Consider the following 17,710-nt stretch of genomic DNA (forward strand, 5'->3'; position numbering starts at 1 on the left):
GGCATCATGAGAGCTCAGGAACTCCAGTCATAACACAGATATAAATAAAGTAGAGAGGCTACTACTCTTCATTTTTCCATTATTAAAATTCTAGTCTGTGCGAAACAGAATATGGAATAAGTCATTTGCATCAAATCCTACATAAAAGACATCATCTTAAACCTGGCGTTAAGGGGTCGTCTGCAGGGCACTGAGTCACGGATGCAGGTCCCCGATGCAGCGTCCGCCAGCTCCACAATGACAAATGGCCTTTCCTCCAGTGTGACAACGCGCAGGTGCTGGGCATCATCAGGTGGTTTAAGGAATGGCCCGTAGCGAGACCAGGCTGGGTACCGAAGCCTCAGCACGCCGTTCTCCCACCAGCCTACCTGAGGGAACAGACAAGACAGACATTAGAGAGAGGTGGAGCACACAAACACACACACATTTCTGCCACGATCAGTATATGTTTTCTTTTAATGAATGCCAGCTTTGTTTATACTGAGAACAAAACCAGCAGAAAACAAAGCAAGTATCAAAAAGACATAAGTCAACCCACATTTGCCTTGACTGAGGATAGTAGAAAAGAGGTACAATGAGTAACACTTGCAATAATTACATCTGCATGATACGACTTCTACTTATGTCTATAATATAGTAGAGTAACAGAAGCCTTTGTTGCTATCCTAAATTAAGACGGTCAGGAACATCATGGAAATGTATACACTTTTTAAACTTTTAGTATTTTAATGCTGTCATTTTTTTTGTTTTTGTTTTACATAGTAAAGCCCTGAGAGGGATGGAAGGAGGATTTTTTTGTTGTTGTTTTGGGCAGTGTTGGTGTTGGCCAAAGTTGATGCATTTACGTTAGAGATATTATCACCTACGTATGGGACGTTATCTTCTACATACGAAATATTATGTCTAATGTACAGAATGTTATCTCCTATGTACATGATGTTATCTCCTTTATACAAAATATTATCTTCTACACATGAGATGTTATACCGTACATACAAATATATCAGCTACTATGTACGGGATGTTGTCTCCTACACACAGGATGCTGTCTCCTTCTTCCGAGACATTATTTCCTACACGCGGGATGTTATCTCCTAGGTTACATTTTGAATCCCAAATCCAGATCTTGTTCTTATGGTAAAATGCATTGATTTAACTGTAAAATAACCCCAGAAAGGCTAAATAAGTCCAATCTTAGGCTTTACTAATTTGCAACGCTCCATTACTATAACAGTATTGGGGTCAACTTGTTTGCTGTCTTACTTCTTGCTAGAAGACTGGGTTGGTAGTAATATTGTATCTGTTCATATGGTAGAAAGATTGGTCCACATGTGTTAGCTTGGCACAGCAGCAGAGGTGTGAGAGAGCAGTTAGCCAGCCTCAGCACTCAGCATTTCACAGTAATTCAGTTACACAGAATTCCCAGTCAGTCAGTCATTGACACTTCTTGGCAATGTCTATGAGAAAGTTACAGTTGTAGGGCTTCAAGAGTCCTTTAACAAATGCATTTTGCATTCACACAGGGCACAAATACAGATCTGTGTATCTGATGCCAAAGTACGGAAATATAATTATGTTTAAATATTAAGTCTTTCAGTGGAGTGTTTTCTAATGTAATTTATTCATTCTTTAATTTTTGATAGTTGGTATAATTGCCTACAACCACTTTAATATTACTTTTATTGAAAGTATGCACACTAAAATACTGTATCTATCACATATTATAAAATGAAATTTAAGAAAGCTACAGAACAGAGCTTTAAAAAGAGAGCAATGTTCTGTTACGGAACCACTAAATTAAATATAAAACAACTGTTCATTAAAGAAGCCTATTTTGTTTTATAACGATAGCATAGCCTTATATGATTTTACACAGAGGGAATTAAAAACAACATTAACACCTATACAACATTATACAGTCTCAAACATATACAAAAGCCCCTGCGACAATTACTGTATTCAACTTCATTTTGTACTCTTGCATGACATCGATAAGGGGAAATAAGCTGTACTGTACTGTATCACAACCCATGGCCACAAAATGACTACAGAGATTAATGGACATCTCCCTCCTGACAGTCTCAATAAAAAGGTAATATAATAAGCTTCACAAAGGTTGTATTTACTGCAGGACTATGGTACCGGTTTTAATTATATGGTACATGTATTATACAAGTTATTATGCCCACTCGCTCTATTTTTTAGAACACCAGGTCCTAAATATTTATCGTTATGTGAGCTGGGAGCAATTACCTGAAACACTTATGCATGTGCAAAGGCTACTCTGACTGATGGGGTTACAGTGGTGATCCAGATTTGTTTGTACTAGCCATCTACTTGGGTGTCAAATCAGACATTGCCATATAATTAGATATAATGGCTTTGAGTAGGAGTGCAGCAAGAAACAGAACAATAAGCTTTTCTCAGGGAGCTACACTATGGTGATGGAAGTGTTTCTGCAGCAGGCAGAAATGCACATTTCCATTCCCTAGGCGTTTTAATAGCATGGGACTAAATTTAAAGGGAACAGTTGAACCCAAAAATACATATTTTTCTTTTACCTATAGAGCTATTATCCGTCCAAATTGTTTTGGTGTGAAGTTCCTCGAGTACTGGAGATATCTCTCTATTATAATGAAACTAGGTGGCACTCGGCTTAAGCGCCAAAAAAATACATTTAAAAAACAGCAATGTCTCTTTCCAGAAATCATGACCCAGTTACTCAAGATGATCCACAAACCTTGCTGTGAGCAGTTTCCTGTAGGGACTACTTCCTTTCCACCAAACTACATCTACCAACTGAATCATTGGACATTGGACGAAGCGTGCATCGACTGTTAGAACACCTTGTACCAGTGAGCTAGATAATGTTGCAGCTCAGCAGAGGAGGATGCCGACATCCAGCCTCTCATCCATGAGTGGACGCACGCTTCCGTCTGTGTGGTGATATGGTCAGTGTAGTCCGGTAGAAATGAAATATTGAAACTGCTCAAAACAAGTTCTGTGGATTATTTTGAGTAACTGGAGTAACCAAATGTATTTTTGGCATTTTTAACAGCACAAGCTAAGTGCCATCTAGTTGCTGTGTTGTATTAAAAAGAGAGCAAACATTTCTATCGATATATCCAACACTCTGCAACATTCTCATGACAGAGCAAGAAATAAACATTAATGACGTCCTTCTCGGCCAAGTTGTTGATTAGCTAGCTCAGTGGTGCCAGGTGAACTAACAGCAGCAGCCTCCTTTTGTGCCGTGACATGATTGAGAAAGGAAATAGTTCCTACATGAAACTGTTTACAACAAGGTCTGTGGATTATCTCGACTGACCCAGTCATGACTTCTAGAAATAGCCATTGCTGATGAGTTCTTCAAATGTTTTGTTTTGGTGCTTTGAGCACCAGAAGCTGAATGCCATCTAGTTCCATTACACTGAAGAGAAGACGGACATCTTTACAGCCAAAATCTCAAAACACTCAACAACTGAAACCAGAACAATCTAGATTGATAAAGAGCACTACAGGTAAGAGGAAAAATATGGATTTTTGATTTTGTGGTGAACTATCCCTTTAAGGTTAAATCTGACTTAGTTTGATTGAGGAATTGCATGTGACAAGCTCTGGTCAAATGTCTTTTAGACATTTTTACAAAAAGCATGTGTGCAGAGAATAGACTCGTGCACAGATGTCATTTCAGTATGATTCCTAAAATCTGTTCGGGGATGATGTTGTGAGACCACATTGTTCTGTGTCCACTGTTGACCTAAAAATGTCTGTCAAGCATCCCTTTGGCTGTATCATTGTTTTCCCCTTCGCTTTGCATATGCTCTCTGGATGTGTTGGATGCTGCTGCCTGGCATATTCACACTTTTGAAAGCTGCACAAGGCAAAACCACACCCAAGAAGATTCAGAGTAGTCTCTTTTTTTGTTTTGAACCTTCCTCTTGCAGCATCACTTGACACATTTCGGCATGATCACCTGATAAAAGTGTCTTCTAAGTGTCATGACAAGTGTATCTGAGGCGACATACATAAAAGAAAGTGCTCAATCATACTGTACACTCCCCCACACACACAGAAATATATAAAGATATACAGTTACATACGCACACGCACACACACACACACACACACACACATATATAAAATACATAAATGAAAGTGGGTGCTTAAGCAGGGCAGTAAAGTAATGTAAAGTTTGGCAGCCTGCCTGTCTGTGTAATGCAAGCGTTGGCAGGGAGAAGAGGAGGAGGTGGCAACAATGACAGTATTTCGACTGCACTTCGACCGCAGCTCCGCAACAGACATTCAATCAAAACACACTCGGGGAACACAGACAGAAAACAGATAGAGCTTACAGGAGAACACACTACTCTCTATCAGACAGAAAAATGCACACGCAAACGTCAGGAAAAGAACAGCAGAAAAAATACCACTTCAGACTCTTCAAATTGCTGGAACATTTTGAAGCAGAGAAAGTATTCTGGTTTGGAGGAAAACTTTGAGGACTGGGAGCTGCTTTAGCCTTTAGCAGCTGTGAGTGGCGTTGATAAATGTTCATTAAATTACGGTAATATCCAGGAACATCTCGCTTCGTGTGCAGGATCTGTAGCTGAAACAAGCCATGCTAATGCTGGACAACCTTCAGTATTAGTCTGCAGTGTTTCAGTAAGCTAAGCTGGGTGCTCCCGGGCTCTAGGTAATGGTGCAGTCATTGTAAAGAGAACATTAAATATTCAGGGAGAGCCAACAGCGTGGATGTGCATAATAGGCAGATACAGGCGTCTTATCCTCATTGTGGGTGTGCGTGCAATAGGGTTTATGCAAGAAGGGTGTAAGCATGTGTGTATACGCATACAGTATGTGCCCTCATTTGTGTGCACACACATGTGGATGTCTGTGTGTAAGTTCTCAGTGTGTGTGTGTGTATGTGGGCGGGTTTCGTACCCTGGGTTTGCACAGAGTCGAAGGACCAGTGCAGGAGCTTCTAATTGAAAGGGATTTGAGGGATATGGCAGGAGTCAGCATGTTACGACACGCTGAGACTGGACTCTGGTGGGCTGTTAAAACCAGCAGGAGGCTGAGAACCACCAATGTGTGTATTTATGCTCATGTGTGTGCGTAAGCTTGTGTGGGTGCATCGGTATTTGTATTAGTGCAGCGCTCGTGATTATGTGCAGTTGCGGAGTGTATGTTCCGAGAGCGCCGTGTGTCTTTATGCATGTTCGGCGTGTGGTGTTGAGGTGCAGTGTGCAGCTGAGAAAATGAGCAGTGCTTTCTCTTCTGACACTGACAAGGGTAAAATCCCGGCGTATTAAAGGGAAAACATCTCCAACAGGTGACAAGGCTTCGTATTAAGGATTTCTGAACAAACCACCAGCTTTATAGAATATGCATGACACGCCGCGGATACCGGTGCTTTAGACGCGCATGCAGTTATGTAGACAAGACACTCAAACGCACAATGGTGATCGTACAACTAGATGGTAATAACACCCTGAATCTTCAGCACTATTTAAAATCTGCATTTCATTTACAGTTAAAGACCTGAAAACACAGGCAGCAGAAAAGGAAAAAAAGCAGCTACTGATCAGACCAGCATCAGAACACTGCTTTCAGCAAAATGACGAAGACTGAAATGTACAAGTGGATGTGTTTGACTGCAGGGCTGCAACTAATGATTGTTTTATCGATTAAAGGATAGGTTAACATTTTTAAGCCTGTCTAAATACTCTCTCCTACCCATATGTACATTTAAAGACTAAAGGATTCTTCCTCTCTATTCAAGCCATGACGACTCCAATGATGTGAGAGATTGGCGACAAAATCCACAATCCTCTTTCTGTGTAGTAATGCATTACAAAAACAGTCAAATCAATTGGGTATTTTTCATTTTTTGGAACAAAAGTCCCTTCTTATGTTCTATTCCTCTGACTGATCTCAGCAACAATGCCCAGGAAATCATTAAAAGAGAAATTCAAACTCAAGAAACTCTTAATGTCTCAATATAAATGACTCAGACATCTGAGCTTCACCCCAACAAAACTAGTACTGTGGCTTCTGTCCTTCATCGCTTACTGTACAACCACAATAAGGTCACGGTCACAACCAGTAAAGAAAGGAAGGAAGATTACAACAACCAACATGTCTTCAAAGCTTCATATGAGCATGCACGTATTGTGTTAAGACATTTTGAACATGTTTTATCGATTAACTGACCCATCATAATTTCCCAATGCCACGGTGATGCTCGTTTTGTCAGACCAGCAGTCTAAAAATATTCAAATTACAATCAAAAAGTAAATATTTTTCACCTATTTATTGACTGTTCAGGGCCAGTTCAACCCAAAATCAAAATGACATGTTCCTGCTCTTACCTGTAGTAGTATTTATCAATCTAGATTGTTTGGCTGCAGAGATGTCTGACTTCTCTTCAATGTAACGGAGCTAGATGGCACTCGATGGCTTGTGTTGCTCAAATGGCCAAAAAATACATTTTCAAAAACTCAAAAGCAATGTCTTCTTTCCAGAAATCATGACCCAATGACTCAATATAATCCACGGACCTTGTTGTGAGCAGTTCCATGTAGGAACTATTTTCTTTCGGTATAACTACACCCACCAATGGTGTTAGGAAGCGTGCATCTACTGCAAGCACAGCTACCACCACTGAGATAGTTAACATGACACCTTAGACAAGGAGGAGGCCATTCGTGTTTACATCTCGTGCTGTCAAAAGCACGAGTACACACACACTTCCTCCTGTGCTGTGATACAGCTGGCAGGTATCGTTCACTAGAAAGAAAGTAGTTCCTACATGCAACTGCTCACAACAAGGTCTGGGGATTATCTTAAGTAACCGGGTCATGATTTCTGGAAAGAGACATTGTTGTTGATTTTTTATCTTTTTTATATTGAGCGCTTTGAGCACCACAAGCCGAGTGCCAGACGTCTCTACAGCCGATATCTCTAACACTCGGCAGCTCACACCAAAACAATCTAGATTTGATAAACAGAACTATATGTAAGAGGAAAAGTCTGTATTTTTTCATTTGGGGGTCGACTGTCCCTTTACATGATTAAGAGAGTTATCAAAACTGTGATTATAAGAACTCTCACAATCATTTCTGCACTATAAATGTGTGTGTGTGTGCATTTGTGGTATTGTGTGAGAGTGCTTTAAACGGGAGACAGCAGAGTTACAGAGAGACAGCAGAAACTGAACAGGCACAGTAGGAGCACACAAAGCACGGTCAAACGGTCAGCAGCCAACTTCGCTACCCTGCCTCAGGCACCGATAGCCATACTGAACTTTACATGAACATGAACCCACGCGACCTGCCTATTCTCACTGTCAGGTTTATATTTTCATTGCAGATGCCAATGCAGCACGGATCTACTCCTCGAGCTCATGCAGAGTGATTAAGACTCAACAACCAATCACTACAAAACCTGCTCTGAGTTCAATTGCTAGACGCTTTTGTCCTTGCGGTTGTTGCAGAGGACAAAATTACAGTTTCTCGTAAATCCCAAGATCCAAACAGCTTATGGAGACAACAAAATAATAGTCAATGAGGTGTATTATGTGATTAAACAGCAACCTTTCTCGTCAAATGAGCACACGATTAAACAACAAGAACTGATGTCATGTCCTTACATCTTCCCATCCGCGTCCAGGGGTCCAGGAAATTACATCCAGGAAGGGGTTGGCCAGGTAACCGTCGCTATTGAAGGAATAGTCTCGACCACCAAGCGTGATGTTGCCGAAATATCTGCATGGTGACAGATGGAGACAAAAGGAGAAGTAAATTACATAATATTAGTCACATTAACTAATTTTTTCTTGAGGCAGAAAATAGAAATCAGAAGGCTGTTTATGATGCAACAGTAAGCCTTTTCTCTCCCCTCTTGAAACTAAATCACAGCACCTCTGTGGTGACGGAGAGGGCTTGTCTGTGAATCAAATCTACAGACAAATGATCAGACACACAGAATTGTCAGGATCTTTGAAGTCAAACAACTGCTGCTCTCTGCATCGCCTGCGAGCTCTATAGTTTGCCTGATAATCACACGGGACAGACGTTTAATTGTCTCCTCATGTCATCTTGCTGGCTTCAAAACACAAAACCTGAAAGCTTCTTTTTCTTTTTTTTTTAACATGACAGAAAGGCTCATATGGAAGAGCAGCTTGTAGTTGCAGACGGTGAACAGCAGGTAGCACTGCAAAAAAATAAAATAATAAAAGAGTTCTGTTCATGGACATAGTTTATAAACAAAGGAGGAAGGAGTCCATTAATCATTCTCCTTTAATTGCCACACTGCTTGTGCTGTGCTTCATTTACTAAAATTACTGTAAATAAAGTAATCAATTATATGTTTGGCTCATCACACTGACCAAACTTGGAGTAATCTCTCTATACAGTATCACGCGTATGGTGTGCATGAGTGGCGTTAAAAGCAAACGAAGATGAGAGCCACTCGGGCTACCTGTTAGAGTGTGCTGCTGCCTGTTTGCACAGCCTACGAGGAATATATTAAAGCTGGCTCATTAATATACATGAGACATGGTCCGCTTGCTACAGATGCTGGGGTAATTTTGCCAACTCACAACTACACGCACCAACAACATCTATTTTGCATGGATGATAGCCAGCTCCAAATTCAGATATCCCCTCTGTGCCTGCTCTCTGACACTGAATGTACCAACTCCACCCATATACCTTCCAGCTCATTCTGGCGCTGAACCAAGTCGTTTCATAGAATACACCTGATCCTGTCTCTATTTCTTTTTCATCTGGAGGCTGCCAAGGGCCTTGTGCTCTCCCCGATCCTTACATTTATTTTCATTTGCTCCTCACATTCTCCGCTTAAAGCTTTCCTCTCACCTCATCCTGCCTCGTAGTCTCTGGGTTTGATTGGCGTCCGTCATGCAGTTAGTGACAAAGTTGGGCCCACCCGTGGTTCCGTAATCCTTGCGCATAGCCACTGCCCCGTGAGTCAGCACAGACACACCCCGAGCAATCCTCCGGCGAGGTTCGTCCCTCCAGCCCTGAGGCCGCACTGCAAACAGAGCCCGGGGCAGGCTCTCCATGCTCAAACCTGAGAGAGCTGGCCCCACGGCGAACCACATGTGCGAGGCTCCGGCCTGACCGGCGGCCCAGGCGGCTCGGAAGACCAGCTCAGCCTCCTCCTGGGAGCAGTACAGCAAGCGTACCTGGAGGACAGCAGGAAGGCAGGGAGGGAACAGGGACGAGGGGAGACACACACACACATACACGCTAGTGAGATAAGGAGGGGACAGGGGGGACGTGGAGAGAGACAGAGGGGGGGAGAAGTAAGGGGGAGACAGATAGAGCCGGAGCAGAGGTGCACCTGAACGGGTGGGGGAAGAAGGTTGGATAGAAAAGGCCATATCGAGAAAAAACCAAGGGTGCTCGGAGAGGTAAGAGGAGAGATAGCTGTAAGCCGATGTGATAAGGTTCACAGGAGTCGGACATATGATTCTGGGAGAGAAGCGGCAGAAAGAGGAGAGGCGGTGTGGCTGTGTGATGCTTGCTAACCAGGAGGTGCGGGAGGCAACAGGGGTCAGTGCTTAATGAGCCTGATGAAACAGTTATGAATAATGAAAACAGGGGTAAAAGAAGAGAGGGAAAATGAAAGTGGTGGAGGAGAGAGATAGAAAGGCAAGGAGGCAAGGGGAGGGAGGGGCGGTTAAAGACCAAACACACCTGAGGGAAAACAAGGGGAAAGAGGTTAAACACTGACATATGTTATTAAAAGCAAGGAGACAACAGGAGGTGGTGGTGGGGGGGTAAAACAAGCGGATGGAGGAGGTAAAAACAGAAAAGTCATTCCTTGGGGAATGAAAAAGAGGAGGGTGGTGGTGGCGTAGGGTGACATATTTTGGTGAAATCGGCCTGGGGAGATAAGAGATATTTGCAAAAGACAGGGGAGGGGTGGTGTTGGTGACGGAGTGTGGCAGGGGAGAAGGAAAACATTACAGAGAGAAGAACATAGACAGACAGAGCAGTGACAGTGGATGAGCTCTCTGCTGAAAGTGCTGAGGTAAGGAGGGGTGAGGAGGGAGAGAAGGAGGGGGTAGAAATTGACCAAAGAGGGTTTTAAGGGGTTAGAGGGGAAATGGAAAGAGAGGAAAGGGATCGACAAGAGGAAGATGGAGCTGAGCAGAAAGGCGCAAAGGGGGGGGGGGTCCTAAAAGGACGAGTAAGAGCGTTTAAAACAAAAGATAAAAAATGACACGGTGTAGGAATGAGACAAAGGGGAATCGAAGGACAAGAAAAGAGAAAGACAACTCTTTCATAGAAGAGGAGGAGGAGTGGGGGGGGTAAGGGAAACAGACTGAAAGCACATTTTGAGAATTGCGCCTTCATTGAATTTTGAACTGTAATGGCTTGGCAAAACAATCCTGCCTGTATGCCAATAAACCTCCAGTGAATTAGGCAGGGAATGAGAGTGACAGAGGGGGGGAGAGGACGGAGGGAAGGAGGGAGAAGGAGGGCGACAGACAGAGAGGGAGACTGAATTAAAGAGGGAAGGAGAGAATCAGAGTTATAAACAGACACACACGATATCTAAAGACGGGAAATGGAGAAAGAGAGGAACATACAACGGAGAGAGAGAGAGCAGAAGACATACTGACAAGGCAGAAGCTGGAAGAGGAATGGAATAAAAGAAAGAGAATTGAGTAGAAATTGACCCAGAGACCTGCGTCAGACCTTACAATGTAGAGGAAATTACCATATATGTTGCACAGAGAGAGAGAAAGAGAGAAAGCATGTAATGCAAACACAGCATCACTAAGCAATCGCAAGCATTTATTAGCCCTGCAGGAGTAAAAACGCTAAAAGAACGGGGTTCGTTGAAAAGTAAGAGGGTTAAAAAGCAAGCACTGCGTATAGGCAACCCGCTGCAGGCAGTATGTTGTATTAACAGTGACACTAGCAGAGTGGAGTCTAAGGAATCCAATACAACCGCACACACTTACAGACACAAACACACACACACAGTCACGCGCGCACACACACACGCAGAGCTGCAGTGGCCATGCTGGGACATTAGCGATGACATTGAGACCCAGACTAAACCGAGCCAGCGGAGAGTCTGTGGCCGGGAAGACATGCGGCAAGAGGGATGGACTGAAGGAATGAAAGATAGCCATACAGAGATGGAGGTGAACAGGAAGGCAGCAGAGGAGAGTGAGCTTGTCTCCAGGCAAAGAAACGCAGGAGGGGAGGCAGAGAGGGGTGGGAGGAAAAGAGGGAGAGGAGGAAGAACATGGAGATGAGAGAAAAATTGAACAGGAGGATCTTGGGGCCAAAGAGGAGGTTTAAGTAAGGATGACAGGGTTAAAGAAGAAGATAAAGGAAGTGCTGAATAAAACCAACAAGTTAAGAGGGGGAAGCGAGAATAGAAGTTAAAAAGGAAAGGGAGGAACGAGCAAGGCAGTTGGGAGGGAGAGGGAGCAGGCACACAGTATGGAGGAATGACACTCGACAGGTACAAGCCAAAACCACGAGTCATTCTGGTTAATCATGATGTGAATTTGAAATGTTGGGTGAGTTTTTGTTTCACTGTCAGAATATAAAATAAAAGATTGATGCTGTTAACTTTATATAGATATATATATTCTATATAAGTTACATAAAAGTCTACTTACGGCCTGCTGTTGCCAGTGATTATGGGGTGGGGGGAAAATCAGTCACAGTACTGTTCGTGGCAATGCAGATAGCTCGGAAAAATGGAAAATTAAGATTGTTTTTCTTGTGATATCAGCATTCCAGTCTGCCAAAGAGCTGCCGGGTAACTGGCTGTATAAGTAACAAGAATAAACAAATCCAAGTCTCCAGTTTCATAAAATACCAGTTGTGAAATCACAAAGAAAAAACAGCTTGGCAGCCATCAAGAGGGATCGGTAAACACTGACGAGATGGGAGTGTCAACCAAAACAGACCCTCGACACCAAAGTCAAATCACACTTATGTCTGCTATTCCCAGTTCAGGCAAGAATAATAACTAATCTTACACAAATACAATACTGTGCAGATGTCGTAGGCCACTGTAAACCTTGTTATTTTAGCAAGTTTATAGTGATTATACATTTTTTTTCCTCTGTAGACTCTTTACTGAGAGTGGAACACACAGGAAATATGTGTATAATACTAAAAATGAAAATATTTCAAAATAAAACTGTCTTGAACTCTCTTGGGCAGACAATATGACATTTACTAAACTAATCTTCTGTGTGTATTTACACCTGGTTACATTCCAGACATGTCCAAAGCTCAATATTGATTGTTTGAGCTACATTTTGTTATGCTTGTACAATTCCATGTTTCACACTAAATACTGACTTCACTCTTCTGTGTTAACTTGTTTTTGGTGTTCTAATGCATTGTACATGTTCTCTGTATTCTTTGTATATTAATAAAGAGACTAAGGAATAAATATACATACATCCTCATTACAGCTTTGTTAAAACAATAATTCTATGGTGGCTATGTGACTTTTGCACAGTACTGTGAGTCAAATAATCAGTTCGACCAGGATGTTGCAATCACAACAATTAATGCAAATTAATCCCTGTGAATTCTGCTTGTAATTTTGTCCCATCAATGCAAATTTGACTTTTTTAAACTGCTGCGTAGGCTACTGATTCGCAAACAGTCACACAAACACACCGACAGGGCTCACTGGTAGCATTGCATGGCTAAAATTATTAACAGGTTTAACGACAGACAGCTGTGAAATCAGACATTTCAGGCAACAACATTCCCAAAAACAGACCACAAAATCCGCAGTCATTATAGGCTCAGGCTTGGCCAGTTTCAAGAACTTTCCTGATACTTCGTTTATGTGCAAAGGTAGGGGTATCATGTAAGCCAACCTCAGGCATTATTCAAGGCTGATTGGGACAACATGCCTTAGATCAGTGGTTCCCAACCTGGAGGTCCTGACCCCTACTATGGGTTGCTAAAGCTTCATTGGGGTCATGAGGCTTTCTTAGTTTTAAGGGGTATGAGACGACATAAAATAAAGAAACAAAGATACAATAGGCCTTTATCGCAGCATTTGATTCATTTCTGTAAGGAAAACTGAAATCTGGACAATCAAATCGAAATCAAACTTCAAAAAAATCTCACAGGATAAGGGCCTAGAGAAGATCTGAACACAAGCTATATTCACAGAGCCTCGCTCTCTACCAAACAGCTTTGTGCTGCTTTAGTTAAGCGCACAGTTAAAACAACTTAAGAGCAACATAACAATGGCCAAGTTACTAAAAATGACAAGGAAAACTTATCACAGATGCAATATTCACTGGACATAATATGGTGAAAACAGATCTAGATCCCTCATTATACAGTTATTGTGTTCACTATTTGGATTAACTGTATAATTTATCAGTTTTCCTGTACTGTTATCGTTAAACATTGAATATAATACAAAATATCCATGAAATATGCCACTAAGTCAGGGGTCATCAGTTTACTCAGTTGTCCCTTGAGGAAAAAGGTTGGGAAACACTCCCTTAGAATTGCCAGAGATAACTTCAAAATTCATCAAATGCCATGTTGGCCTCAATATTCTTCAATCAAAACCCTGTTTCCCCCAAACAAAGACCGGGCCGATCTTGTGACATGACGTTGACTTCGGTAATGGAGAGAAAGTGACCAGAATGAAGTTAAATAAAGACAGAGAGTGATTGGTTGGAAGTTAAGAAGAAGGGAAGGAATTAAAATGAAATTGTCTGTTAAATAAGGTGATGTTTGGATAAAAAGATTTAGAGATTTACATGTTCATCTTCACCAAGCAGTGGCCTGCCAGCATCGTTATTCACACCCACAGATCTTTATCTGAGATGCTGGTTGAGAGCTCAGAGTTTCCAGAGATGCCAACGAAGTCAAGTTGCATTTCGGGGATATGTGTATAAAATAATGCACAAGACATCTCGAATATTTCCATTTAAATGCACGAGGATGCAGCCATGAATATTTCACTGGGTGTAAACACTATTTACAGTATGAGGAGCTGCAGAATATATACTGTATGTGATCCTGACAGACAGTTTGGGACAAGATGGTTTTTTTTTTCCAACTTTAAAGCTACTTAAGTGGAAACAAGGGGAAAACTCTATGTTAAATTGTTTAGCACCTTGCGCATCACTCTTCGCACAATGCCACCCGACAAGCAGCCAGCAAATCAGACTGACTCGTGGTTTTCGTTGTACCGTTGAACTCTTTATGCCTCGGCAGATGGGAGGGGAAGAGAAGAACAGAGGGATAGAGGAGAGAGGGGAGAGAGAGATGTGGAGGGACAGAGGGAGAGACGAAGAAGGAAGGAAAAAGCTGGGAAGCCGCCTGTCAGAAAGGGGGCCCCCAATGATACTCGCAGCACTTCCTCCCCTTTCCTCCCCCCTTTCCCCCCTCCCCCCCCCCTGTCTCACCTGCGCCTCGTTCTCCTTCAGCAGCCTGCGCGTGCGTGCCCCCCCAGGGTCGTCGGTCACGTTCAGGATCACCACACTCTTCTTCTCCCAGCCGATGAACGAGCCGTCGGTCAGGCCCTCCACCACCGACAGGAAGTCCTGGTAGCCATGGTGGCGCGTGGACACCACGGAAAAGGACGTCCAATCATACTCCTCCAGCACCTCAAAGATGACCTCTAATTGGAGGGCAGTAGAGGAGCTGAACTGGAGAAAGATGGAACCTGATTCCTGATTTGGGAAAGAGAAGCAGCAGATTTGGTTTAAAATCTCAGCGTGGAATTCATCCTCTGTATGTGTGCTGCGTCTAAAACGCAGCCACAATACAGTAACAGACAGCATTTTCACAACAAAGAACTACAACTCTCTGGACTGCTCCATCTTTATGCACAACATCGAGGGCATCACGGGGCTTGAAGTTTTTATGGAGCAGCAGCACTCGTGCAGCCGCAGGGCTAAAACAGCTAGGATTGTTGCATGAATTCTCCCGTGACGTCCAGAAGGGAGTGTTTCTAAAAAGTCTGTTCAAGGGATGGGAGGGGATGAGGACTAGGCGAGGGTACATCTTCAAAGGAAGTTCATCAAAGTGCTACAATTTAATTCCTCAAGAGTAAAAGGCTAAAACAGTTATTTGTAAGCACAAAATGCAACGCTTTTTGTTTCGTTTTTCCCCCCTCGTTTGGTGGTGAAAATCATGTGACATTAGTTCCTCTGGTGCATATACACACACACACACACACACACACACACACACATGCGCACACACATACATACTTATTCAGTCATACACACACCCATGTCTGCTCATTGCCTCCCTCCCAGGAACATCAGAGGCAGAGCGACAGCCCCAGTTGGTGCCATTTACAGATCAAACACCGCAGAGTTTCAGCAGATCAGCGACCCTGACCTTCAACTTCCCCTCCGTCCCACCGGCACTTGCCCAAACCTTTTCTTCGCAGAGAGGATGCACGACATTGTGACATTGTAACTTGTTATGGCAATATAAGCAGCTCTCCTTTATACTCCGTTCATAGAGCTGTCAATCCATACTGCTTCAGTATACAGCACACAGCTAATTAACATTGTTCCGCTCGCCAGGCCTCGCATTTGGAGCTACACAATCACACGTCTGGGACATCTGCCCTCTTGTATTACTCTGGTTCTCTCTGTCTCTTACACTCATACACACACACACACACGCACGCACGCACACACACAAGCCGCAAACACTTCCTCTTCACTCTCCCACCCCAACCCCAAAACCCCTCCTCCTACCTGTGGCATCCTCCCCAGCCCCGCTCCCCCTCCTACAGCCACTATGGGCAGTCCTGTTTGTGCAGAGACAAACTCCAGCATGGGGGCCAAAGGACCCCAGGCCGTGCGTGGGGGCCTCTCCTCTTCATAAACCAGACCTTGCAGGGGCCGCGCCGCCAACAGCTCACACAGCTGGGACAGCACCGTTTTAGGACTACTGTCATTCACCTGGGAGACGACAGAATGAAGAGAGGAAAACAGAGAGGGGAGTTGATCAACTGGGGCAGTGTGTCTTGACTTTGTGTTATTCATATGAAAAGTGTCTGGTATGTATGACATGCCCGGTTATCAGTACAAACTGTGGTTAAAGTTCAGAGCCAGGTGCTTGCTAGGGGTGTGTCGTATCATATAATTCATGATAATACCGCTATAATTTTCTATATGATAAGAAAAGATCATTTTGTTTTTATATTTGCAATATTTCGACTTGTAATGACCATGACTTGCAGACCATTACATACGACTGCAACAAGCGCGGTTTAAAGGAAAACTGCGACTGGCCAGAAGCAACTTCAGTGGTGTGGAATCAGGGGCCTGGGCGTCCTCAGTGTTTAAAGAACAGCCTCGGACATTTCAGACTCTTTCTGCAGCTCAGTGCTCAGAGTAAACTGTCAGCGGCTCTGAGCAGCACAGCGCATCTCTGCCTCTCCTCTCGCCATGTGCAAACGGTAATGAGTCCAAAAACCCGGAAATGAATTAACATTTTAGCACCTCCGGTTCCCTTGTCTCAAAGTCAATAGTTTTTTTTTTTAATGGGTTTTTGGTTAAAAGCCTTCAAGGTCTGTGGTTAACACAAGTTTAAGAGACTTTCAGGTTTTGTTCTGTGACACAAAATATGTCAGTAAATACCCCACTGGCAAACTTTGAAGCCTTTGTGTGTCTTACAAAAAGATTGCTGCTAACAAATGGCTAAATGAGACTACAGAACATTATCAAGCTGAACGGTGCTGAACAGCTTTACAGCCTCATAATGGTGGCGATGCGATGGTAGTGAAGTTGGCTATAACCGAGCAATAGCTTAGCTATATAGCACTTCTGGAAACTGAATGTAGGCTTCAAAAATCCTAAAAGTGGTGTTTATTTGTGAAGATTATTTTGCTGAACAAAATGAGTAAGTATCATAAACATTTGTTTACCACAAAGATTTCTGCAATTACACAAAATCCAATGGAAAAATCCCATATGCTTTTTAAAGAGGAAACCAGGGCGACATCAGCTTCTGGGTTGGCCTACAGAAAAACTGGATCCCTGGTGTGTTCTTTTGGTGTAATCAGGTAATTTTGTCATAAGCCTGTCCTAATTTAAACACACAAACACACACACACACACATATAGTGTCAAAATAAATGCAGGTCTGTGTGTGTGCGGGGGTCTCTGATCTTGACACGCACTACAGTTTTTAACAGTTATTTGAAAGCAAACTACATTTACATTAACATATACAACTATAACACTTATTTTGTTACAACTGAATCTTCTTGAAATCTATAATAATGCATTATCAGTTTTTTGGCATATAGACAAGAATATCTTTCTTTTTTTTTTAAATTGTGATGTTATTTCACGGCCATATTGCCCACCCCTAGCGCCTGCTCATTCAGCAGGGTCCAAGCACCGGCAGCAGCGTGCTGCTCATTCAGCTCAAATAATGGCAGTGAGAATGAATAATGGATGGTCATTGTTATTCCCTCCCCTCAAGTAAGGCTGGATGAGCAGTGGGCAGAGGAGAAGGTGTCCAACCTGTAGCCAGATGACGTTAGCAGAGCCCCACTGGGTGACCACGCTCTCCCCCAGGGAGCCGTACACCCGGCCGAAGCCGGGATAGAGCACCCTTCCCCCGGGCCCCGCCACCGCCGCCTCGGCCTGCACCGTAGCACCGGCGTGGATCACGGCGATGTTGAA

General features: G+C 43.2%; 1 protein-coding gene across 1 annotated transcript in view; it reads right to left on the reverse strand.

Moving 5' to 3' along the window:
* Positions 1–14,851, reverse strand: part of LOC121945426 (glutamate receptor ionotropic, NMDA 2D) — a 38,050-nt gene extending 23,199 nt beyond the window's left edge. Inside the window, exons 1-4 of the mRNA XM_042489583.1 lie at positions 14,459–14,851; positions 8,883–9,211; positions 7,655–7,769; positions 163–368 (exon numbers count right to left, since the gene is read on the reverse strand). Coding sequence (XP_042345517.1) covers positions 163–368; positions 7,655–7,769; positions 8,883–9,211; positions 14,459–14,836 — 1,028 coding nt within the window. The 5' untranslated portion in view covers positions 14,837–14,851. The remainder of the gene's footprint in view (positions 1–162; positions 369–7,654; positions 7,770–8,882; positions 9,212–14,458) is intronic.
* Positions 14,852–17,710: the final 2,859 nt, after the last annotated feature.

The sequence above is a fragment of the Plectropomus leopardus genome, chromosome 7 (genome assembly GCF_008729295.1).
Source record: "Plectropomus leopardus isolate mb chromosome 7, YSFRI_Pleo_2.0, whole genome shotgun sequence".
NCBI lineage: Eukaryota > Metazoa > Chordata > Actinopteri > Perciformes > Serranidae > Plectropomus > Plectropomus leopardus.